At 35.6% G+C, this 27,559-nt stretch overlaps 1 protein-coding gene, 2 long non-coding RNA genes and 1 other non-coding gene across 4 annotated transcripts in view; 2 read left to right on the top strand and 2 right to left on the bottom strand.

Annotated features, from left to right (window-relative positions):
- LOC127844780 (uncharacterized) lies at positions 1 to 2,925 on the bottom strand. Its single transcript, XR_008032894.1, has 3 exons — positions 2,671 to 2,925; positions 2,288 to 2,405; positions 1 to 1,878 (listed from the first exon to the last, which is right to left on the bottom strand). It is a non-coding gene; the product is annotated as an uncharacterized LOC127844780 (long non-coding RNA).
- A 182-nt stretch (positions 2,926 to 3,107) lies between these two features.
- LOC127846102 (terminal nucleotidyltransferase 4B-like) overlaps positions 3,108 to 27,559 on the bottom strand; it is a 33,070-nt gene continuing 8,618 nt past the window's right edge. Inside the window, 10 exon segments of the mRNA XM_052377277.1 lie at positions 3,108 to 3,799; positions 4,263 to 4,398; positions 4,600 to 4,709; positions 4,712 to 4,787; positions 5,692 to 5,815; positions 6,197 to 6,410; positions 11,616 to 11,756; positions 12,652 to 12,747; positions 26,325 to 26,445; positions 26,894 to 26,940. Coding sequence (XP_052233237.1) covers positions 3,443 to 3,799; positions 4,263 to 4,398; positions 4,600 to 4,709; positions 4,712 to 4,787; positions 5,692 to 5,815; positions 6,197 to 6,410; positions 11,616 to 11,756; positions 12,652 to 12,747; positions 26,325 to 26,445; positions 26,894 to 26,940 — 1,422 coding nt within the window. The 3' untranslated portion in view covers positions 3,108 to 3,442.
- LOC127844775 (uncharacterized) lies at positions 14,130 to 19,091 on the top strand. The gene is made up of 4 exons (XR_008032889.1): positions 14,130 to 14,175; positions 14,426 to 14,510; positions 14,949 to 15,056; positions 18,959 to 19,091. It is a non-coding gene; the product is annotated as an uncharacterized LOC127844775 (long non-coding RNA).
- On the top strand, positions 17,819 to 17,900 carry Trnas-uga (transfer RNA serine (anticodon UGA)). The gene has a single exon. It is a non-coding gene; the product is annotated as a tRNA-Ser (tRNA).

Genomic DNA, 27,559 nt, shown 5'->3' with positions numbered 1-27,559 from the left:
TAAAAATAAAGTTTACTAAAGAAGATTGCTGTTATCAGAAACTAAACATAAGCAAGCTGTGTTTTTTGCATTATTATAGTCAAACTTGCATTTTCAAATTTTATGTTATGTTAACCATTAACGATACGACTCGACCTGTACATAGAACGCATTATGTATGAACTTTTATAACAAATTAATTTGAGTTGCCTTATCTCCGTAAGACTTGCATTTCTACCGCCATGTTATCATCGAAGGATAAACATAGAATAAGAAAATATTAACTTAAATATATAACATGAATGACTTTAATTATTACGAGTATCTTAAAGTAAACGGACGTTAGATACTATTGTTTGAGAACCAACATTTTTGTGTTTAAAATTAAGGGAGAGATTAGCTAATTTTATTTCCGATTCCAAATTATCCTCCATTTTCAGAACATGAGACAAAGGCCTGGGCACGTATTCATATAATGCGTCGATTAAAACTAATGCTGGATAGAAAAAATCTCGAGAAAATATATATTGCGTTTATTAAACTAATCGTTGGGTACTCAGACGCTGTAACTGACATTTGTACGCAATACGAAAAAGATTAACTAGAAAAACTGAAGCCGCGCAAATAACAACCGGATGCACATGTAAGTCTCATTGGAAGATCTTTACAATCAGCTTTGATTGGAAACTATCAGTCAACGAAGACGCATACATAAATTCATATCAATGTATAAAATGAAATCTAAGATTATTTCGAAATACTTGCAGTCCCTTTTCATGCAACTGTTGGGTCGCGTTGCAAATACTCATTAAGAAATTCGTCACATCTCCAACTAATTCAAGCGCGAACGTCACTGTATTAAATTTCGTATTCACCGTCCACTGTATCTGAATGGAATAATCTTCCCGATCTCGTCAAAAACGCTGAATCGATCCACATAGACCGACAGATTCAATTTCCCCTATTTTCGTACATACAAAGTGTAGTGCCTTAAATGAACATCTTTTCAGACGTAATATTACTATATCCCCGTTACGTCTATGTGGACTTCGCGAAACGACGTCACATTATTTCTCAAATGCACTAAGTATGTACATATTTGCAGCGAAATGCTTACCACAATATCCGTATATTTCGTCCCCTGCATTGAAAATGTTATATTTGGAGACAACACGCTTGACTACTTAACCAATATTAGAATAGCTGATTCTGTTCACAAATATATGGGTATAGTGAGCGATTTGATTCGTAAATATGCTACAGGACGACTCTCAACCCTGTTTTCTTTCTTTTGCACTAAAAAATGTTTCAAAATCTTCTTCCCAAAACAATGCCGTTCTCTCCTTCACCTTTCAAATGTCAACTAAGAACATGTTTTTCAAAACTGAAACACTATATTAGGAGTTTGTCTCTTTTTTATACCGTTATAATTACGTAATTATCAAAATCCAACTATGTTCGGCGGACAACATGTAATTGTATTTGTATAAGGAAAGGAACTATATAATACGATGTCTTTCGTTGTAAACCTTTTCAAACACGTGTGTGTATAAATGTTACATGTAATTCTATGTCAACAGTGTGTAACTTACATGAAAATGCTCCTGCATCAAGAGAATACTTGACGATAAAGAGCATTTTCTAATAAATCTATTATATTCCTAGCTCTTTATAGAATTTCTGTAACCTAACATGAAAGTAATAATTGTCACGTTTTTGACCGTCTTTAAGGAATTTCAAAGTGCTTATCTGATCCACAGTTATAGCTATGGGTAGTGGAGATTTCTGTGGTTCACTGCTGTTGTAGAACTCATTGGAAACGATGGTGGTGTGTGGATGCTTGTTACCACCGCTGAGATTTTGGTGTTTTTTTCTCACTTGAAACTCCAGTGGTGAGTCCTGTTTATATAGGCGATAAAAAGTATAATGATAGAGTATACATGTTCTAAGAATTAACACTATTCAATATGGCACATGCTGGGATTAATTGGATACTTTGAACACCAGGCAAGTCTTGAAAAACCAGAACCATTAACCTTGTTAACATTAACATACCGTAAATTGTCTGTTCAATGCTATCACCCATTTGTGTTAATACCTCAAAACCCAAGTCCTAATGTAGTGCCTTCATTTAGTATATTTTTCAATATAAAAGCACTGCTAGTTGTTTAACTGTCAAATAATTATGTTTTTCACGTACCGATATTCATCACTGAATTAGAATTTACAAGTTGCTGTCTCTAGAGTCTTCACTAGGGAATTTATCATATTAGTATTAATAAAACAACCCGATTTGCAATATACTCACTGATTCATTGGGGCTGGAGCTTGCTGAGAAAGAAATGGATCGACACACGAAGCTGTTCCTACTCGAGTCTGAGTTCTCATCCACACTGCACTTCTTCTCTTCCATCAGGATAACGGATCTAAAATAAGGTTTAGAATCAAAGAGAAAGTTTCTTATAATTGTGGGGGGAGGGGATTTCCATTGTTAGCCGATATCAGGGTGAAAAATTTCATTTTTGTGGGGCCAGAATCTGCATTCCTTAGTATATTGGTTTTAAGGCTATCCATTGATGTAAACAGCCTTTTCAGCAGTTAAGTTTTTATTGGAATTAGTATAATAGCCTTAAAACCTCAGGTAATACTTAAATATGCACATGAGTTTTAAATCTGTATATATTAACATACTGATTAATGTTGTCATCCCCACAGTCCGATCGTTGTTTTAACGTTGAGGTTTCAAGGCTTGCGAATGTTCCGCCCACAGGTCCTGAATTGCTGGAAGGGGGGAAATCTTTGGACACAGAAAAGTTCTCCTCTTGCGTGACAAAAACTATCCGCCCCGGGCTACTGAAACAAGCAGTAAATAATACAATATTTCATGTAGCATATTGTTTGTTCTGACTCTTGAGATACTGAATAATAAGCCAGGCTCAATTTTGATTTCTTTTTCTGAAGATGTTGTCTTTGAAAAAATGAATATTGTTAAAAAATACAGCACTTTATATGCAAAAATAAAAAAAACAATTAACAGATTTCCCATTTTTTATGAGTTAACTTTATTTTATGAAATATTTTATAAAATATTTGTTCATTTGAGTATTTATATGTCTTTAATATCCCAATAAAATACAAAGTTTACACTATTTTGTCTTCTTAAATAATAACATAAGTCACTCAACATGAATACAAAACTTATGTGTACATGAGAGGCAGAGATGACAGATATCTTAACAAAACTATAAGATCTAAAATTCTAACAATTGTTTAAACACTCTGAAGTCACAGCTGTTCAAATATGTTAATAATGGAATCAACAGTTCGGGGGCAAAGAGAGGTTGTTTCCTCGAAACTTCTGAAGCATGAATAGAATTGCTTGAATTGCTAGGACGTTTCTGACTGTCTTTGGAAGATTTTGAATTGCTGTTTCTTCGAGCCCTAGACCTAGAGTTCCGTGACTTTACTCGGCCCCCTTGATGAGTATGGCTATGACTAGTGTAGGTTTGAGACTTGTGGTGATAGGATTGCTTGCCATACCAAGGTTGAGATCTCTGCTGTCCTGCCTCCCTAACCCACTGACCCCCATTGGGCTCATTATTTCGCCTCTGATTATGTTGGCATTTGGAGGATTGGATCGGGTCGACGAAACACTGCTGGTACTGCTGTCCCGCCCCTTGGTGGTTGCTACGGGGATCGGAGATTTCTGGGGATTACTGCTGTTGTGGAACTCCTTGGATACGATGGTGGTGCGTGGATGCTTGATACCACCACTAAGATTACGCGTCTTTTCTTTCACTTGAATTTCCACTTCCGAGTCCTGTGAACATTGACAATAAAATGTATGATATTATTTATGTATTATTTGTGTACTTCACCACAGCATCCTGTAGGATAAACTATGGATCATTTGCATCATATTACACAATTGCAGTCAGTTTAACCACATCATCAGCGTTTTGTTTCATTTATAATAGCTGAGTTATAGCGATAGGTAGAACATGATGAGATTAATGAGATACCTTGAACCCTAGGCAAGTGTTGATTTAAGGCAGGTTTATATAGCAAGTCTTAGTATACCAGTATTATAATCCATTTTATTATTAACCTACCCTACATTCTCTGTGCTGTTTGCACAGGCTAATCATGGACAACAAGTTTCTCTTCCATAGTACTTTTCGTTTAAAGCAAGTCTCTTCAAAACAAAATTGCGAACTGCAAAGGCTAATCTGGGACGACGCTTAACGCACATGCATTAAGCCCATATTTCAAAATATACTCACAGATTCACTGGGGCTGGAGATTGCTGAGGAGCCCCGTGATGATGATGAGGTGGATCGACACACGGAGCTGTTCCCACTCGAGTCTGAGTTATCATCCACACTGCATTTCTTCTCTTCCACTACCAGGAGAACGCGCCTGAAACCAGTGGCACAGTTTAGGCATTGTGCCCAAATCAGCAGGGCAGTTTTTGGTTATTTGTTTTGGAAGCTATTGTATCATGCTTCCAATCTTTTCAGTAGTTTATTGTCCATTTAAGGGAGTATCATAACTATAAAACCTCAGGCACTACTCTTATATGCAAATGAGTTCCTGATCTGTATAATTATATAAACATACTTATTATTGTTGTCATCCCCACACTCGGACCGCGATTTAGAGGTAGAGGTTGCCACATTGGCGTATGTTCTGCTCGCAGGGCCTGGCACACTGGAAGGGGGGGATCTTTGGTCACTGGAAAGGTCTCCTGTATCCAACGACGATAATCCACCACCTCTGGAGTCACACGAACGATCCGACCCAAAATACTGCAACAAGCAGCGTCAAATATATATTTTCTGTAGAATAATGCATTACAGTCCTATTTTTATTACAATGTACATGGGTTTTTGGCACGATTTTAAAGCCGCAATTCGGCTATGTTCCCAATCCCAAAAAGTATACTTTTTTCCCAAAATGTGGAAAACAATTCCCAATTTCCAAAAAAAATATTAAAAAACAATTAGAAAAAAGTGTCTAATGAATATTTTATCTCAATTTTAATTCAATTACATCTAACAAAGTATTATATGATTATGTTCTTTTAATTTGAATGACTATAAAGAGTTATATCAAATTTAGTATTTCCCTAATCATTGGACTTTTCGTGTGAAAAAAAAGACTAATGAATTTATTTTCCCAATTTCATGAAAATGCCGATTAAATTCTCAATTCTAAAGCCATGGGCTACCTTCCCAAAAAGTGAAACAAAAACTGATGTGACAATGTATGAAAACAAAACTGAAATAATGACAACAATTTTAATAAAAATCACATACAAGTCCATTTTTACAACACATATTATTTTCATACAGACCAGGGCCTGTAGACAATTTTCCATAAGCAAAACAGAGAATATTTCAGAGAAGTGTTATGTTTCAAAATTGGTACTTCAATAAACTGACTGTCTTTAATAACAAATTGCACACGATTTTAAGTCAAACTTGCATGTGGAACATTTGCAAATGCAGAAATATTCTTGTTTTCTTTTGGTCAATCTAAATCAAACTGTACATCATTTTCTCTTAAAGCTAATAAAAGCTTGGTAACAATCAGGCTAAGATGGATGTCAAACATACTCAATGAAAATATATGAATATATACTGCTTTGTTCAATATAATCTTTAGATGGTAGCAACACAATCATTGTTTTTTTCTCCCTCTCTGACCTACCTTTGGTGTCCCTTGATGAGGCAAGCATTGTGTGGAGCCAACGCGTAGCTCAGAACTAAGTAAGCGTACTCAAAGAACTTGATCACCTGCATGACCCCGTACGAACTGCGACCTATATCATTACCTGAAACGGTACAAATAGGAGTGGAACAAGTGCGTTGGAGGTAATGACTTCAGTAATCAAAGCAGAAAGAAAGGTCAACAAGAGATGTTTGTACAACAATAGATGCTTCATCACCAACTTACAAACTTTGTAAATAGAATACCCCACCCCACCCCAAGTTATACATCAGCATGCATTACAAATAAATTTAAGACTAATGAATCTGAAACAAAGTTGTTATTAATCAAATCATCACAAAAGGATTACACGCCTGAGAGCATCTACCCCATGCAGTACCATACTACATCAAATAAAGAAAGTAAACACAATCCAATTGTCAGATGGTGTTTTATCACATTTGAAAGTATTTTTAACAAGGTCCAGTTACTCGCGGCTACTCACCAGGTGTCAGGGGATCCTCTATACACAGGAAGGCAGGCCGATGCCCATTGTACATGTGCTTGCAGATGTCATCCTTAGGCCTGTATCGGCCCCCATCTTTCACGCTGATGCCCGTGTTCAGGTAGTTAAAGTGGCGCCCGTACAGCTCAAAGAACTCCACCAGCAGCACGCCCATGTTCAAGTTTGGGTTACGGGCATCCTCACGTGGGTGGAGCTGAGGGTATAGAGGTGGTTTTAAAGATATTGAATATATTGTTTATCTTATCTTAAACGTATTATGGTTACTTCACTGATATCAATGTTTCAATAAACAAGAGCACCGAATAACGGGTGCCACGCTCGGCTGCGAAAGATTGTCAGAATGTTTATTTAGAGGTCACAGTGACCTTGACCTTTGACCTAGTGACCCAAAAAGGGTGTGGCGTGTAGAACTCATCAAGGTGCATCTACATATGAAGTTTGAAAGCTGCAGATGGAGCACTTTGATTTTAGAGCCAATGTAAAGGTTTAAGCACAACGCCTGCGGACGGCTGACGGCAGACGGCGGACGGCAGACGGCGGACGACGAGAAGGCTATGACAATACCTCGGGTCTTCTCCGAAAACAGCCTCGCTAAAAAGCAATATGACATTTACTTTTTTCCATTTAGTATACAATTGACACGAAATTGATTTACCTGCTTCATTTGTCTGGCAATTTAAAGTGAATGGCGTTGAAGTGCTGTAATGGCATTTTTTACATTCAAAACATTTATGATAATTAGCACAATTATTGAAAAAACTAAACAAATAACAAGAACGGCAATCGTATTCAGTTTGTAATTTTAAAAAGATTCTTACGTATATTTGTATTATCTTCAAGCAGTACAGTCGATGAATATTAACTGTAAAGTTCATATTTCGTCAATATTTATTTCTTTTCAATCCAATTTGTGCAAAGATTGTTATTCTTCAGTGGAGAAAAAAATTAATCAAAATTAAAATACTATTTAATGTTTCAAGAAATGCCTTTGAAAAGCCAATTGTCGTTGCTAATTTTCAGATGGCCCAACATTAAAAGAGTATCAAATTAATCGACTTAGCGACTTCTCAGACCACATAATATACTATGCACTATATGATTGTCATAACTAGTACAAATAGTGCATTCATGCTCTCATCAAACAGATAATTAAAACAGGGACCCATGTGTCACACGAACAATAGATGCATTTAGACCTTGTGTCACGATTAAAGGTGGAGTTGTGTAACTGTTTTTTGCGAGCACTATTGTGAACTTACAAAACAAAAATCTTTTATATTTTTTTATTTGGTATCTTTTGAAGTTCACGTTTATGTCCAATATACAAGCAATATACATGTCTTTAAGTCACACCATGCGTAAGATTAAATCTCAAATATTTTTACATAATGTCGTTTTGATTTGAAAAATCTCGATAAAGGTCCATTTGCTTAAGCTCACACGTTGCTCATGGGTGCCGTTTTTTAATAATGTGATAAAGACTGTTGTCCGTAAGTCTTTGCATGCGTCCGTTAACTTGCATTCTATCAATCTCCGCTTCTGAACTGCTGGGCATTTCGTACGAAACTTCAAAAGAATGATCCTTTGGATGACTTTTTTCCTAAATTGTTCAAATTGCTCCACACCATTGCATATGTAGGTAACGGTTGCTAAAAATAAATCGAAAAACAATCGAAAAACGTCTGCTTTGAAAACAAATGGGTAATTGGGTTTAATATTTGACGTGTAACAACATGTATTGTCATCCCTCTAGGGGTCACATGCTTTATGTAGACTAATTTCGGAAAATTTCTTTGAAATCCCCTTATTTGAAACCGCAAGAGTCAGTGTTTAATAATTAGAGGTTGTCATCTACAAAGTTAAATCAGATAATCCCAATGAGGTAAAAACTGGCTCAGTCATGATTGTAACGTGTTGTCCTGAAATAAATTTAGTGAAAACCTTCTTTTTAATCGGTGATACCAACGGTCAACCGATATGGTAATTTGAATGTAAAATTGTATGGAAGTCTTCTACCAAATATATTTAAATAATGGAATTGGGATCAACACTAGCCACGCACATTGGTCAAGGTACTAACTACTCATAAACAATGCGGTTTATGGGTTTGATATTTGATGTTGAACACCATGCGAAAGTTTGTTCAAACAATGTCTCTTGGGTCAAAATTCGTCCCGCCTTAGGAGTTACTTGTAATCCGTATATGAATGCTGTGAAAACTCTACAAGTTTTCTCCTCTGAAACAGGAAGCTCAGAAGTTTTTATGTGGCATGTAATGTCTAATAGTTTTTTAAAATCATTCCCAAAGGGTTAAAACTGACCATGCATATAGACCTAAATATTAAATGTCGATACACTTTTACAACTATTCCCTGAAACCGGAAGTGTATTGGATTTTATATTTCGTGTGTAACATGATTAAGTTGTCCTCTTCTAGGTTTTGTTGGAATAATGCCTATTGGGTAAAATCAACCCATTGCCCTGTTAAATGTTTGGTATGGGACAAAGTTGGGAAGCCCTTTACTAAGTTTGTTAAATTCATAACTCTGTGGGCAAAATCGGGAACACCCTAACATTTCTAGTTATTATTTTTTTAAAGCCAAAACAGCCCGAGTGTTAAATTTAATACAATTCAAGATTACAGCGGCCATGCAACGAGAGTGAAGATAAAACCCGGGTCGCGTAGGTGAGAATGTGTTTATATTGTCAACTGCGCTAACACAAAGGCTTCATTAATCGTGTTCATATAACATAAATAACATTGCCAGCGGAGGACAAGGTGACCAAACGTCTTTACATTTACAACATTTAAGAGTTTTTGCAATTTCGCCACTGGTGTGAAAATTAAGGTAAGACAGCTATTTGGATACACGTATATAGCATTTTCTTACAATCTGAATTGCTTTAAACAACAGTTATTTTTCGTAAGATTGTATTTTTTCCAAAAAATGGGGATCCGTAGGATTGCAACCGTTCACATCGAATAAAGAATGCGAAATAACGGGATCGCAGCTTAAATAGATGCATTTAGACCTTGTGTCACGATTAAAGGTGGAGTTGTGTAACTGTTTTTTGCGAGCACTGTTGTGAACTTACAAAACAAAAATCTTTTATATTTTTTTATTTGGTATCTTTTGAAGTTCACGTTTATGTCCAATATACAAGCAATATACATGTCTTTAAGTCACACCATGCGTAAGATTAAATCTCAAATATTTTTATATAATGTCGTTTTGATTTGAAAAATCTCGATAAAGGTCCATTTGCTTTAGCTCACACGTTGCTCATGGGTGCCGTTTTTTAATAATGTGATAAAGACTGTTGTCCGTTAGTCTTTGCATGCGTCCGTTAACTTGCATTCTATCAATCTCCGCTTCTGAACTGCTGGGCATTTCGTACGAAACTTCAAAAGAATGATCCTTTGGATGACTTTTTTCCTAAATTGTTCAAATTGCTCCACACCATTGCATATGTAGGTAACGGTTGCTAAAAATAAATCGAAAAACAATCGAAAAACGTCTGCTTTGAAAACAAATGGGTCATTGGGTTTAATATTTGACGTGTAACAACATGTATTGTCATCCCTCTAGGGGTCACATGCTTTATGTAGACTTATTTCGGAAAATTTCTTTGAAATCCCCTTATTTGAAACCGCAAGAGTCAGTGTTTAATAATTAGGGGTTGTCATCTAAAAAGTTAAATCAGATAATGCCAATGAGGTAAAAACTGGCTCAGTCATGATTGTAACGTGTTTTCCTGAAATAAATTTAGTGAAAACCTTCTTTTTAATCGGTGATACCAACGGTCAACCGATATGGTAATTTGAATGTAAAATTGTATGGAAGTCTTCTACCAAATATATTTAAATAATGGAATTGGGATCAACACTAGCCACGCACATGGGTCAAGGTACTAACTACTCATAAACAATGCGGTTTATGGGTTTGATATTTGATGTTGAACACCATGCGAAAGTTTGTTCAAAAAATGACTCTTGGGTCAAAATTCGTCCCGCCTTAGGAGTTACTTGTAATCCGTATATGAATGTTGTGAAAACTCTACAAGTTTTTTCCTCTGAAACAGCAAGCTCAGGAGTTTTTATGTGGCATGTAATGTCTAATAGTTTTTTAAAATCATTCCCAAAGGGTTAAAACTGACCATGCATATAGACCTAAATATTAAATGTCGATACACTTTTACAACTATTCCCTGAAACCGGAAGTTTATTGGATTTTATATTTCGTGTGTAACATGATTAAGTTGTCCTCTTCTAGGTTTTGTTGGAATAATGCCTATTGGGTAAAATCAACCCATTGCCCTGTTAAATGTTTGGTATGGGACAAAGTTGGGAAGCCCTTTACTAAGTTTGTTAAATTCATAACTCTGTGGGCAAAATCGGGAACACCCTAACATTTCTAGTTCTTATTTTTTTAAAGCCAAAACAGCCCGAGTGTTAAATTTAATACAATTCAAGATTACAGCGGCCATGCAACGAGAGTGAAGATAAAACCCGGGTCGCGTAGGTGAGAATGTGTTTATATTGTCCACTGCGCTAACACAAAGGCTTCATAAATCGTGTTCATATAACATAAATAACATTGCCAGCGGAGGACAAGGTGACCAAACGTCTTTACATTTACAACATTTAAGAGTTTTTGCAATTTCGCCACTGGTGTGAAAATTAAGGTAAGACAGCTATTTGGATACACGTATATAGCATTTTCTTACAATCTGAATTGCTTTAAACAACAGTTATTTTTCGTAAGATTGTATTTTTTCCAAAAAATGGGGATCCGTAGGATTGCAACCGTTCACATCGAATAAAGAATGCGAAATAACGGGATCGCAGCTTATATTCCTATTATACATTTATTTTGTATAATCTCAATTGCAATAATTGCGATTAAATGTGTTGATTTATGTGACACATAAATTATGTGACATAAGTACATGTTTTAATCAACGTTGAAATTTAAGAGCAAAAATCAGTTGAAAGGATGAGGAATTACCTTCATCAAGTATATATGCATATTGACCCGAATGAAGCAAATATAATGGTTTACTAACCTCTTGTATTCTCCTGCCAGGTTTATTTAACGCAATCCGGTTGTACAAACACATGTGCTATGTCCGATTATTAAAAGTCATTAAAAATAAGGGAGAATCTGGTTTTCCGAAAAACATAGAGTAACACAAACAAATTTTGGTTTAAAAGGAGTGTGCCCAAACATTAATAGTGTACTTAAACCAATAACGGCCAATGTGAATGTGCATTACATATGTTATAAGCTTCATAAACTTCTAGATAAAGTTGAGATTAAGCTTAAAATAGGTAATTGACTTAATCTATGCCGGTATTCATTCACCTGCAGTGGGATCTATGCAGACATTAGTGTACCTGCAGAAAGCTGATGACGAGCAGAATGAGAGCGTAGGATGAGATTCCCCCTGTGAACACCTCATTGAGATCTCTCTGTAGCAGAAACTGTTTGAGCACCAGGACCAGGTACTTTAGCACCGGGTAGTCCTTCACGAACCCCTGCGGGTAAAAACATACAACACACTGTTTGCATTTATTCGGATTATAGTTCAAACTCCTTATTTTTCACGCAAGAATAGTTCTAAACATTTCCCCTGTATTCCAGGACATTGGTTACCCATTTTAAAGGATTAAAGCAAGCCGTAAAATTGTTCTCACCTAATAGAAAGCTAAATGTCAAAGGTCAAAATCACAGTAATATAAATGGTTTCTCCATTTAAAAAAACTCATATTCTGCAGAAAAGAAAGTAAAAAACTTCACTTTAATTATCTAGTGGACAATCTTAAGCAACATAAAATACTCTAATTAAAATGCTGAAATACAATACTTCCCTTCAATATAAGTCATTTGTGAAAACTAAATCGAAGTAAGCGCTTCCAATTTACAACAGGAAAAATGTGTTTAGCGGTTGTTTTTTTTTCATACTTTGATTTTGCAATCAGTGGTCAATAACTGCATATTTATGGGTATTACTTTAACTTTTCGGAACACAATTATTTACAAAGCCATACATGTTTGCGTATTCTATCACAAAATTAATGAAATCTTTTTAACTTAATTTTATGATTTCGCTGAATATAGGAGATATACAATTTTCTACATGAAATTTCAACATATTTTTGTCAGACTCATGTAGTAAAAGGAACGTAAGCCAAACTTTGGAATTATTGTTACCAATTTATACGCACCTTCGTGAACATTGCAGTGCTTTTAAAGCAGACCAGCACCAAGAATATTCTTTCTTGTTGAAAGTCTTTTCTTTGGTTGATAAAAACGTGTCCTTAACTTAAATCCTCAGTTTTTATTAAGCTTGCCTTGACATATTATACACAATTTGGTAGAATACTAAATTTATAAAAATTAGCACAAAACATTCCAAATCAAGTGACCCACCATGATGAGAAGGGCACTCTTGGTTCCCGTTTGAACATTAAAGCTGATATTCACTCTGATCTCTGTCTTTGAGTCCGTCAGTTTCACAACAGGCACCTGTAACAGGAGGCAGTGCAGATGTATCAACAACAGTAGGGCCATGATTAAATATAGTTTAGAGGAGGACAAAATATGCATACACGATTGGTTACATTTTTGTGTGTGTGTATAGTAAACATATCAATTACAAACGCGTCATGGACACAGAACATCTATTGAACATTTTCATTACATTTGTGTCTGTATTATATGTAACGGTCAGGATTGCAGAAGCTGTGATAACCCAGCGCAATAATCCCTCCAGAACCAGATACAAATACACGTGAACAATAATTCAATTTATTTACAACATTAAAATAAACTATTTACAATATGATATGACTATGAAAAGAAATAAACAACCAAGTATGAAAGTTAATGGCCAGTTAACATTCCGATGACGTAGTCCAACTGTAGAAGATAAAGTCGAACGTTAGATGTAGCGGTGGAGTAATATTGAGAGTCACGACCTGAACTTATGTCCAGCCGTCAATGACCAGAACCGGAACTGAGCACCGGTCGTAGTGTTCTGCGAAGAAGCAAACCTCGAGCTGTATCAAGCCCGAAAGTAGAGTGCAGATAACCCGTGCTGTATCAAGCCCGGAAGTAGACTGTAGTTACCCGAGCTGTATCAAGCCCGGAAGTAGATTGTAGATACCCGAGCAGACTATGCCCGGAAGAAGACTGCGATACCCGAGCTGTATCAAGCCCGGAGGTAATATTCTGTCAAACACCGAGCAGACTATGCCCGGAAGTAGAACGTTGTCAAACGCCAAGCAGACTATGCCCGGAAGTAGAACGTACTGATTACTTATTACGTGACCGGCCGTATACCGGTGCGAACGGTTCCCCGTATTTCCGCCTTATAACGAGGTGTCGTAGGTACTTTCAACGAGTATGACGCCCTGTAGACTTGTGGATGCTCAGGTAGCACTTGCGTAACGCTAACGGTGCGTTGACGACCTGACATCTATCATGCCATACGTCATAGCAACCACCGCACCTTCCTTATTCAGGGGAGATAAGTTTTTTGTATATTCACGAAAACCGACCCCACTGTAGGTTGCCAAAATACGCGTCAATAACTCGTTGAAAACGTATTTTTAGCAAATAAAAAGTACATGGATTTAATAGAACGATGAACAAACTTGAAGAATTTGACCAACATATTTCGCGATCGCGTTGATTTCTTTTCCGATTTTTTATGGTAAGTTTTCATTTTAAATTATTTATTTGTTATTTTACGAATTTTAAGTATTTAATGGCTTTATTTGGAAGAAAAATGTATACTTTACATAATAAAAAATAAAACTCTGAAATATTTTGCGCGTATATGTTATGTTTGTTATTTTATAATTACCTGGTAAAATACAACAAAGGAGGTAACTGTTACATTGTAAACAAACAACAACAACAATTTGGCTGTAACACTTGAGAAGTTTATTGGTTTGTTTTATAATATAATTTTAATACTTACACCTGTGTATGTTTTTTTATTTGTTTGAATCCATTGAACTTGTTTTTGTGTAAACATTAAGGATAACAATCCAATATAACTGTTTTATATATGAAACAACATTTTACGATTTATACCAAACTTCATTCGTACCAAATTTCATTTATTTTACATAATTATAGAAAATAGCATTGATACAGATAGTCGTACCTATTGATTGAAATTTTGTTTATTTTATAGATTACAAAGTCACTAATGAACTATGAGTGAAGACCTGTATGAGTATGATTCTGAAGGAACTGGTGGCAGTGATGCAGTTATAGAGGTAAAGAAACTGGCAAGCAAAGGAAAGCAAGGATTATTTGGAAAAAAAACGTTTTATAAATAGTTTAACAATTTGTATAAGTGCTATGTTTTAAAAGAAATACAATTTATGTAATATATATTTTTGGAAGGTATAATTTATTTATATTCTTTAAAAGATGTAACATTATTAATTTAATTAAATGAGCAAATAAGATATTGATTTGATCATAACATTAATACATAAATATGGCATATTTTAGATGAAAGGAAATTATTAAACGCATTGACTTGTTTGTGTTTGACATGAAACAATAACTTGTTTGTATATTAAATAAAATTATATACATATTTCAATACTGTTTAAAGTAACTATATACAATGTACAACTTATAATTATGAATAAATACATGTGTTTTAATACATTTATTACAATGTTATAATACTTTTTTAAATAAAGATTTCAGATTCGGACGAAACTTTGCCGCCATCTGACAAAGAAACACAGCCACCTCTGGAGGAATGTGGTCAGGAAGTTGAATGGTCCCAGTCACCATTAGGATATTTTGTAAGTCATGGTGAAGGTAAACATGTTAAAAAGTGTCAAGTGATTTTTAACAGGACTACATTTTTATGTTCCCGAAGGTGGGCATCTAGTGATAGCATTTCCGTCTGTATGTCCGTCTGTCCGTCATACTTTTGCAAATGTCTATGCTTTGAGGTTATATTTTACTTTTTACATAGAATGTCAATGGAAGGAGTAGCAGATTGCAGATTGTAAGCCATCATCCAAGTTATAAGACTACATCAATGTTCACTTCATTTTCATCAACACACAGCAATAACATCAGTATTATGGTCTCATTGGAGAAATTAAGCACTGAAATGGATAAACATTTTTGACATTCACATGATATAAATGCCTTTTTCATTCTTTCAAACTATCATCAACAAACGTTAAACTAACAGTTCAATTTGTTAAATAATGCAAAATAAGGTTATGGTTGTTTTTCAATGTCATTGTTTGCAAATATTTGGTAATCATATAGTATTGCTTATACATATTTTATCTCTATCATTATCCCCACGTTTTTCGGAGAAAAAGTGGGGATATTGTGGTGATGTGCGTCTGTCCGTCCGTCCTGGCCACCTGTTCCTCCTACACTATTAGCACTAGAACCTTGAAACTGGCATACATGGTAGCTTTGAGCATATGTGCGACGGTGACAGTGACGGAATTTTGATCTGACCACTGGGTCAAAAGTTATGGGGGTTGGGGCGGGGCCGGGTCAGAGATTTTCACTCATTTTTTAATGTTATTTTACATTAACTTCTTCATTTCTGCACCGATTTACGTCAAATTGATACTGAGCCTCTCTTATGATAATACGGTCAATCTCAACTATGCATGGCCCCATTACCAACCCTGGGGCGCCCCGGCCACATAGGCCACGCCCGCCCCAAATTGCCTTTTACTATAATTTCTTCATTTCTACACCGACTCACTTCAAATTGATACTGAACCTCTCTTATGACAATACAGTCAATCTCAGCTATGCATGGCCCCATAACCAACTCTAGAGCACCCCTCCCACATAGGCCACGCCCACATAGGCCACGCCCACCCAAAATTGCCTTTTACTATAATTTCTTCATTTCTACACCGATTCACTTCAAATTGATACTGAACCTCTCTTATGACAATACGGTCAATCTCAGCTATGCATGGCCCCATTACCAACCCTTGGGCGCCCCGCTCACATAGGCCATGCCCACATAGGCCACGCCCACCTAAAATTGTATTTTACTATAATTTCTTCATTTCTACACCGATTCACTTCAAATTGATACTGAACCTCTTTTATGACAATACAGTCAATCTCAACTATGCATGGCCCCATTACCAACCCTGGGGCGCCCCGGGCACATAGGCCACGCCCACCCAAAATTGCCGTTTACTATTATTTCTTCATTTCTTCACCGATTTACTTCAAATTCAAATTGAATATCTCTTATGACAATACGGTCAATCTCAACAATGCATGGCCCCATTACCAACCCTGGGGCGCCCCGCCTATTATAGGCCACACCCACCCAAAATTGTCTTTATCCCCACGCTTTTTGAAAAGCGTGGGGATATTGTTGTTATCTCCGCCGTCCGTCCGTCTGCCCGTCCGTCCGTCCTGGCCACTATCTGCTCCTACACTATTTGCACTAATCTCAACTATGCACGGCCCCATTACCAACCCTGGGGCGCCCCGCCCACATAGTTAATCTGTTAAGATCCTTTCTTGTAAAACGGTCTCGGCTCAATTACTCAGTTGAATGAAACAAAAAGAGCTAATTTATTAAAAAGTGATCATTGAAAATGTGAAACTTTATATCATGGTTAATAAATTATAAAGACTTGATAATGGTTTGAAGGCTGGATTCAAGGTCTATATGATAAGTGTCATGAATAATACACAACTGGTTTTAGCCCAATAAATTTAGATTTATTTATGCTATTATAATGGCACTTTGCATTGCACATGGTGTTTGTTTTTGCAATGCAAAATTACTGCAGTAAAAATATTATTTCCGCTCAATAGCTTAACACATGAAATTATATTGTCTATCTTAATTGTCAATGCATTATTGGTTCAAAATATTATCTATTGTTTAACAAGTATAGCTTTACATATTCATTGAAGGTACCGGTTTGTCACTTTTAATGACTTTGTAGTTTGAAATTCAAATTAAAAAGAAATGTCAGCATATAAAAGGCAGCCATAAGCGTATAAGCACATTGTTCTTCAATAGGTTTATCATTAAAAAAAAACAATCAGTGTTTCTTTGTTCCTGTCATTGATAAAACAAAGAAATGGTTGATACGCCTCAAATAGACTAAACATGATATCCCTCCCCAGTGAATTCCGTTCAGCTTAATCGTCATGCAAGCTCAATAGAAGATATGTTATACCTATTGAAATGTTACTAAAATAGAAATAACTTTAATGTTACATATCATTATGTTTAGTTTAAAATTAAAAATTTATTCTGTGTACGTACGCTAGCCATGATATATATTTTCTGCACTACTGTTAACTGGTATTGCAATAGGTTTTGAAAACAATGAATACATTTTGATAAAAAAACAACATGATAAACTAGAACACATAAAGTTCTTGAGCATATACAAGTTGTTTTCCACCAGCCACTTTTTAGTAATGCATTATTTGCAGAAAAAACTAAATTGTTACATGTATTCTTGTAAAATTGCAAATTTTAAGGTAGCGCACTCATAATGATTTCCCGCGATTTCTTTGAAGATTGAAGAGTCAGTGTTAAGTTGCCGTGGCCAAGTGGTTAAGGTGATATACTTGAAATCTGTTGGGATTTTCCCGCGCAGGTTCGAATCCTGCCGACAACGCAAACTTTTTGCGATGCGTTTTATTTCTTTTCTAACGTAATTGGATTTAATATAGCATATAAGCTATGTTTACTATCCCCACGTTTTTCGGAGAAAAAGTGGGGATATTGTAGTGATGTGCGTCTGTCCGTCCGTCCGTCTTGGCCACCTGCTCCTCCTACACTATTAGCACTAGAACCCTGAAACTTACCCACATGGTAGCTATGAGCATATGAGCGACGGTGACAGTGACGGGACATTGATCTGACCCCTGGGTCAAAAGTTATGGGGGCTGAGGCGGGGCAGGGTCATATATTTTCACTCATTTTTTATGTTACTTTACAGTAACTTCTTCATTTCTGCACCGATTACTTCAACTTGATACTGAGCCTCTCTTATGACAAAACGGTCAATCTCAATTATGCATGGCCCCATTACCAACCCTGGGGCGCTCCGGCCATTTTTTATGTTATTTTACAGTAACTTCTTCATTTCTGCACCGATTTACTTCAACTTGATACTGAGTCTCTCTTATGACAAAACGGTCAATCTCAATTATGCATGGCCCTATTACCAACCCTGGGGCGCCCCGGCCACATAGGCCACGCCCACCCAAAATTGCCTTTTACTATAATTTCTTCATTTCTACACCGATTGATACTGAACCTCTCTTATGACAATACAGTTTATCTCAACTATGCATGGCCCAATTACCATCCCTAGGGCACCCCGCCCACACAGGCCACGCCCACATAGGCCACACCCACCCAAAATTGCCTTTTACTATAATTTCTTCATTTCTACACCGATTCACTTCAAATTGATACTGACAATAAGGTCAATCTCAGCTATGCATGGCCCCATCACCAACCCTAGGGCGCCCCGCCCACGTAGGCCATGCCCACATAGGCTAAGCACACCTAAAATTGCCTTTTACTGTAATTTCTTCATTTCTACACCGATTCACTTCAAATTGATTCCGAACCTCTCTTATGACAATACAGTTAATCTCAACTATGCATGGCTCAATTACCAACCCTGTGAAACCATGTATTATTTAATTGTTATCTCTATTTCAGGATTATTATTTTTATATTCCATCCTATGGTGATCGGAGACTAAGAAAACAGTGTAGACAAATGAGGTATTATTGATATATTTAGTGTATATTATTTACATTAGTATTTTCACAGTCCCAATTTTCGAATTATGTACGCAATGTTATTATTTTTAAAAATATATGAGCCTCAATCTGGGAAAATTGCATGTGCATTAAGTGTCCTCCCAGATTAGTCTGAGACAATTTATGCTCAGTTACTTCCAATTACAATAAAATGTTACTTTTGAAACAAATACATTACCTTCCCTTTCTTACTACATGCTGTTCTAAAACAAGATAGCCCTGTATCGCTCACCCAAAACTCCTTCTATAGTGTCAAAAACTTGTGTATGATTTGACTTAGTTGTAACCTAGCTTTAGCCTGCACATGACCAACTTGCAAATTCAGCTTTTGATTTGATTAAGATGGACATTGTAAGCAATTTTCATGAAAATCAGGAAGATTATGTGACCTGTAAAAAGGTAAAGGAAGTTTTCTATATTTTGACCTAATGACCTAGTTTTTGACAAACTACCAACTTTCAAACTGAAATTTTATTTCATCGAGATAACATTCTGTCCAATTTTCATGAAGATCTGGAAGAAAATGTGACCTCTGGAGTGTTCACTAACCTTTTCTGTAATTTGGTTTGTTGACCTAGTTTGAACCACGTATGACCTACTTTCAAACTTAACCTAGAATTGACCGAGATGAACATTAACCTACATAAGACAAACAAGGGCTGTTTGTAAAACATGCATACCCCCCATATGGGCTGTCAGTTGTAGTGGTAGCCATTGTGTGAATATATTTTTGTCACTGTGACCTTGACCTTTCACCTAGTGACCTGAAAATCAATAGGGATCATCTGCCAGTCATGATCAATTTACCTATGAAGTTTCATGATCCTAGGCCTTAGTATTCTTGAGTTATCATCAGGAAACATTTTTACTGTTATGAATCACTGTGACCTTGTCCTTTGACCAAGTGACCTGAAAATCAATAAGGGTTATATACCAGTCATGATCAATTTACCTATGAAGTTCAATGGTCCTAGGCGTAAGCATTTTTGAGTTATCACCCGGATACTATTTTACTGTTTTGAGTCACTTACCTTTGACCTAGTGACCTAAACATCGATAGGGGTAATCTGCAAGTCATTATCAATGTACCTATGAAGTTTCATGATCCTAGACGTAAGCATTCTTGAGTTATCATCCGGAAATCATTAAACTGTTTTGGCTCACTGTGACCTTGACCTTTGACCTAATGACCTGAACATCAATAGGGGTCATATGCCAGTCGTGATCAATGTACCTATGTAGTTTCATGATCCTAGGCCTAAGCATTCTAGTCACTGTGACCTTACCCTTTTATCTAGTGACCTGAAAATCAATAGGGTTATTCTGCCAGTCATGATCAATGTACCTATGAAGTTTCATGAAGTTTACATAATTATGTATCATATCTTTTTATGTGGATCTGGATAGGTACACAGCAGGATGTTTAGGTGTGCGCGATGCGGGAGAGATATAGGAGTTACTTATATTTTGGATTTAATTAAATTCACTGAAATTCATCACTGAAGTTACAGTATGATCTCATTTGATATAGATGTACATGATTGTTTCAAGCAAAATATATCTAATAATTATCAGTATTAATTCACTGTCATGATTTCAGTATCATTGAAATGATTTCAGTAAAGTCTATCATTCATATGCATCAATTTTGTAAATATCAATATAAGTATACTACATGAAAATATTTTTGAAACAAGGGCTGTTTGTAAAACATGTATGCACCCCATATGGGCTGTCAGTTACAGTGGCAGCCATTGTGTGAATACGTTTTTTGGAACTGAGACCTTGACCTTTGACCTAGTGACCTGAAAATCAATAGGGGTCATCCGCGAGTCATGATCAATGTACCTATGAATTTTCATGATCCTAGGCGTAAGCTTTCTTGTGTTATCATCCGGAAAACATTTTACTCTGTCAAGTCACCGTGACCTTGACCTTTGACCTAGTGACCTGAAACTCAATAGGGGTCATCTGCGAGTCATGATCAATGTACTTACGAAGTTTAATGATCATAGGCGGAAGCATTCTTGAGTTATCATCCGGAAACCATTTTTCAAAGTTGAGTCACTGTGACCATGACCTTTGACCTAGTGACCTGAAAAACATAAGGGTCATTTGCGAGTCATTTATCAAATGTACCTATGAAGTTTCATGATCCTAGGTATAAGCGTTGTTGAGTTATCATCCGGAAACCATTTACTACTTCGGGTCACCGTGACCTTGACCTTTGACCTAGTGACCTGAAATTCAAAAGGGATCATCTGCGAGTCATGATCAATGTATCTATGAAGTTTCATGATCCTAGGCGTAAGCGTTCTTGAGTTATCATCCGAAAAACCATTTTACTGTTTCGGGTCACCGTGACCTTGATCTTTGACCTAGTAACCTACAAAGGGGTCATCTGCGAGTCATGATCAATGTATCTATGAAGTTTCATGATCCTAGGCATAAGCGTTCTTGAGTTATCATCCGGAAACCATTTTACTATTTAGGGTCACCGTGGCCTTGACCTCTGACCTAGTGACCTGAAAATCAATAGGGTTCATCTGCGAGTCATGATCAATGAACCTATGAAGTTTCATGATCCTAGGCATAAGCGTTCTTGAGTTATCATCCGGAAACCATTTTACTGTTTCGGGTCACCATGACCTTGACCTTTGACCTAGTGACTCAAAAGGAGTCATCTGCGAGTCATGATCAATGTATCTATGAAGTTTCATGATCCTAGGCAAAAGCGTTCTTGAGTTATCATCCGGAAACCATTTTACTATTTCGGGTCACCGTGACCTTGACCTCTGACCTAGTTACTTGAAAATCAATAGGGTTCATCTGCGAGTCATGATCAATGAGCCTATGAAGTTTCATGATCCTAGGCATATGCGTTCTTAAGTTATCATCCGGAAACCGTTTTACTATTTCGGGTCACCGTGACCTTGACTTTTGACCTAGTGACCTCAAAATCAATAGTGGTCATCTGCGAGTCATGATCAATGTACACATGAAGTTTCATGATCCTAGGCATAAGCGTTCTTGAGTTATCATCAGAAAACCATTTTACTATTTCGGGTCACCGTGACCTTGCTCTTTGACCTAGTGACCTCAAAATTAATATGGGTCATCTGCGAGTCATGATCAATGTACCTATGAAGTTTCATGATCCTAGGCATAAGTATTCTTGAGTTATCATCCGGAAACCATCTGGTGGACGGATATACGGACCGAAATGTGCAAAGTAATATACCCTCTCTTCTTCGAAGGGGGGCATAATAATACAGTAGAATGAACCAACAAGTGAGGCAACTTGTTATGTCACAATTTGGCAGTGTATAAAAAGTGGTACTTAATTATCTTGCTAAACATGGGTCTAAATTACGTTTAAAAGCTATTTTCTGATTGGATGAAACAGTCCGAAATCATCCAATAAATAAAGTCGAGATATTAATCTTGCGGAACATGCAATGCCATGCCGCATGCAAGCTATTTATAAAGTAAATATCGTAAATCAAAAAGTTTGTTATGTTTTTTTTTCGCGGTCATAGACAGTGTTCCTGGCTAAAAACGATGCAATATTACTTTTAAATCATTCATGCATTAGCTTTTAGCAAGAAAGAGGTAGAATATTAGTGTAAAACATAAAAAAATATTAAACTTGTGCCTGCTACAATTTAACGAGTGGCTACGGAAATTACCGATTGTACAGATGTATCGACAGACATATGCAAACGAAAGAATAGCTTGCATATTTCAATTTTATCAGCCTTGAAATTACCTATTAATCAAATGAGAATCGAAATTATTAAAATATAAACCAGTAATGTTCATTCACACGAAAATCTTGGGCACAAAGATATGAACAAATCAAGGTTGCTAGGTTGCCCACCTAGAATGGTCCTGTTAGTATGGAAGTACTTGATATTTAAATTTATTAACCTGTCGGTGTTGTAAAGACATAAAATATTTTATGAATGTCTCAAAGCATAGAATTATTTTGCATTTAGTAAAAGAAAGGCAACATATAACCCTTAAGTGGCTGACAAGAACTTGTGGCTGAATACAAGTACAAAGAGGCATTATGCTTCTTGAAAATAAAAGTAAACATCATTATATATGAATTTTCTGATCAAAAGTGTTATTTTTAGTGAATAGGGGAAATACATTTTCAAGAATAAACAATATAATTATAAATGTTTTGGCGAAGTGCATTATAGTATTATCATAGTACCAGTTTTGGTCTAAAAATCCAGTAATATTTTTTTAAATTTCATAACCCCTTGTTGCAAAAAAAAATCATGAAAAATAGAATTTTCAGAGAAACCTATTAAAATGAAATAAAAAATGCTTTATTAGACCCTACATATTATTTTTGCAATCAGTTTTCATCAATTACAAATGTTTAAAAAAATTGTTTCATGCTTCTCATGGTACCAGTTTTTTGTCGAAAATTAATTACATTTTTTTAAAATGCGTTACCCCTTGTTGCCAAAAAATTCATAAAAAATATATTTCAAAGATATCCTTTAAAACAAACAGAAAATGCCTTCTTAAACCTTAAATATTATTCCTTCAAGCATTTTTCATCAATTATTATTTATGTTTGAAAAAATCATTGGTTCATGCTAAATACTGTTTGATATACTGTAAATAATGTAACTACACATCCAAGTAGTGAGTCCATCAAACTATTGCAACCGAAACACCTGGTGTGCCAAGGCACCAGCCGAAGTCAAATGCCTTCTGACTTAATGCATTTTACTATTTATATTTGTATGCATTTGTATATGTTTGAAAAAATGTATAATCTTAAATGACATCTTCTGACCATGCATGTCCTAGATTTCAAAAGTCCAGGCCCTGGTCTGACACATTGGTAACATTAACGTTAAACTGTTACCAGGCTTCTGAACTTAATTAGCCAGGTCACAGGAAAAGGGCAGTCTAATCAGTATCCAATTAAACTATTTGTCATTGTCAGAAAACCGCTCTTAAGCAAACTGAACTGGATTTAAACTGGCCACAATCGCCTTTGTGTCTCTTTTACTGGGATACAGTTCATATAACTTTAAAGGGATCTTTTCACGTTTTGGTAAATTGACAAAAATTGAAAAAAAGTTGTATCGGATTCGCAAATTTTCGTTTAAGTTATGTTATTTTTAGGAAACAGTATTACTGAACATTTACCATGGTCTAATATAGCCATTATATGCATCTTTTAACGATTTAAAAATTATAAAGCAATGCAACGCGAAACGATTGAATAATTTGGAGAGTTATGTTGTTGTTGATTAATTGTGTGAAACTACGAAGATTGCTTATATTAGGTATAAAATACATCAACCATTTATACTTGGCAGAAAAGTCGAGCAGGCTAATGCGTTTTTACTCCAGGACTAAGGGGGTCACTGCTTCAAGCCCTGCGGTGGACTTCATTTTTTAAAAGAATTATATTCTGGATTTTTAACTGGAGCTTTTAAGATCCAATGCTTACATTTATCAATATAAAGCATTTAATGACTAACTTCAAAACATGTTAAAATCTGTGAAAAAGCCCCTTTAACATAATATCAACTCCTATAAATATGAGGTCGATATACATGGACTAAACGGTAAATTACGTCTAATTATTGGGACTATGATATCAACTACTTAAATAGAAAGAAGAAAAAATTCATACAAACTAGTACTTTGAGTAAAGAGTTTATAATCAATGTTGTATTTCAGGACAGCTTGGTGATATGCAAATCCCATACAAGTTGTTGATATCGGGTATCATAGCCATTCAATAAGTCGCAAAATGCTCGAACAAAATTTATAAAGCAAAATGTGACTTAAATTGCTAACTAAAAATACCAGTATCATCAGTATGCCAGTTTTGCCTCGTCAATCTGTCGAGATCCAGAAAGTGCTTCATTTCACATTGAGTATATCCTTCGAATTCCATTCATTGTTGCATTACTAAATAGCGAAACAAGCCGATTTAAGCTGTAAGAAAGTTTTGACACGAGTGTTATCAAGTCTCTTATGGGCGTAGCCATTGTTGTAGAAAGTGATCCATTCACATCGAATATATCCTTCGAATTCCATCCATTGTTGTCATTACCGGAGATTTAGTGAATAAATAATTTATATATCATAAATGACAGCTTCTACATTGCGAAACAAGCCAATTTATGCAGTAAGAAAGTTTTGAATCGAGACTCTCATGGGAGCGGCCATTGTTGAATGTTGAAACACGAACGACAACTCTGCTAGGAGAAGGTTATCAATGAAAATCAACGAGCAATCTCCTACGCAGTGGCGAATGCCCAAGGGAAGTAACTGAGAAATCGAGTTATCTCAATCGAACTTGCTCGGTCTTTTACATAGGTCGCCATTGTGAAGAATTTTTTATGGTGATCATACCTTAGACGATGCTGTTCCAGCATCGTCAAAAAGTGTATTGCAAGCGTTAGTGGCAATGTCCAATTGAGGTCAAGTAATGAGGATGTATTTTGATGGTGTTCACCGACATCATACATGAACGTATTAAAGCTTTGTATGAAACATTCATGATGTCAGACAAAAATGAAAAGACGTCATTGTTGGTTTAACGAACATATGATCCATCTTAATTAGTATTATTCCAAAAGAAAGTACATGTCAAGATTGAAATAAGATAGAGTAATGGAGGTTTGTGATTGATCTAAAACATCACACATGCAAGAATCAAAGCGCTGTAGCAAACATTATTGATGTTAAACTAAACGCCGGATTTTGGTTTAAAACCTAAAAAAATTCACTGTCGGAATTCGTGTAATTCAAACGGTAGGTCTATCTCAAGGTCGAAATTAGGTAGAAAATGTGGTTTTGTTGATAGTAGTCATATATATGATCCATGCAAATATCAAAGCATTTAAGTTAGCAATGTATTTATATAAAGACAAATTGTGTTATTTAGATTTTTCACAAGAATTTGGCCCTTCAGAACTCCAAAAGTCAGCGTCAAGGTCATAATGTGGAAAGGTTATGTGTGTGTTTTGATAGCATTCAAATTATATAACAATAATGAGTTTTAAAATTGTTCGAAACAGGGGAATGAACTCAACCAAAAATACAAATAAATAACCAAAGAATTAAAAATAGTGCGTATGATATAAAACGTTTGGGTTTTTATCTTTATGGCACTTTGAGCCTTATTCACATTTAAATGTTCAATTTAACCTGACTTAAACAATAGATCAATCAGAACATGGAATGATTTAAACAACAACAAATTGTGAACGTACGGAATCCTTGTCTAGAACTTTGACGCTCTCTTTGTCAGTGATGCCCTTCCGTAGCAGTGCATCCTCCAATGTAAACAGTGGAAGCTTGGCCCACTTGCCATTCACCACCAGATCTATGTCACTGAAACATTACATGAAAGTTAATACACATTGCGTTGTCATACTAAATTTTAACCAGTCTAGATATGTCTAAACTTACAGCTAACTTTCAAGTTGGTGCAGTGGTTGGTGCCATGCTACATGCACATGTGAGTTTGATACCAGGCAGGTGGAGTTTCCTCTGAGTACATTAGTAACAACCTTGCCTGCTGTTTGCAACTTGTCCAAATACATGTTATGACTAAATATTGCAACTACTCAAAATATATTTTCACTTCAACAGAAAATTAGCTTAATCAGTTGCAAACTGTAAAGTCGATTGTGTTGAGTTTATGTACATATGTAAGAAGTACACAGAATAAACCAAATATAATTACCAAGGGATTCAGAACTTCAAGTCAAATCGTACTTTACGATTAACCTTTAAAATTGTATTTATTTCAAATATATACATCAACAAAAGTATTTACCTCGTTGGCAGATATAGGCCTGTTTTGAAGCTACCATAAACCTCAACCTGAACAAAATATATGATGATTTAAGCGATAATTTATTTCATTATATCAATGATCTTACCAAACTTGATTGCGAGAACAGCGATTAAGAAATTGTATATACATAAAATGAACTGATGTATTGTAATCAATAGTTTTTTTATAATTACAATTAATTGTTTATGAAGAGCCAAGCTGTTCAAACTGTTAAGCTGTATAATAAGTGTTAGTTTTGTATTTTATTCATACTTTCAAAAATCATAAGGTGTCAAATGTTAATAGCAGATTAATACTGTTCTTATGTAATATTTATCACATTAACAACAAAACAGCATTCCCCTAAAAGCATAATGTTGTTGAAGTAGGTACAGTTCCGTTACTTTTATTTACTTCACTTAAATACTATTTATGTAATTGAATGATTCAAATTTAAGATTTGAATCATTTATCTAACAGTGTGAACCACAATATTGGACAGACAAAAGAAACTAAAATAACGTACGTATTCACCATATGGCCCCCTATCCACATACCGAGTGTCACCAACCTAGCTAAAGTACTTGTTGAGTTGTTAATTAATCCACTTTCTCGTTTTAACTTTTTTTCTGTAACCATAGCAATCATAATTTGCTTGCGACAAAA

This window comes from Dreissena polymorpha, chromosome 9 (genome assembly GCF_020536995.1).
Source record: "Dreissena polymorpha isolate Duluth1 chromosome 9, UMN_Dpol_1.0, whole genome shotgun sequence".
NCBI lineage: Eukaryota > Metazoa > Mollusca > Bivalvia > Myida > Dreissenidae > Dreissena > Dreissena polymorpha.
The sequence above is the reverse complement of the archived record's forward strand: the minus strand, read 5'-3'. Positions and strand labels throughout refer to the sequence as shown.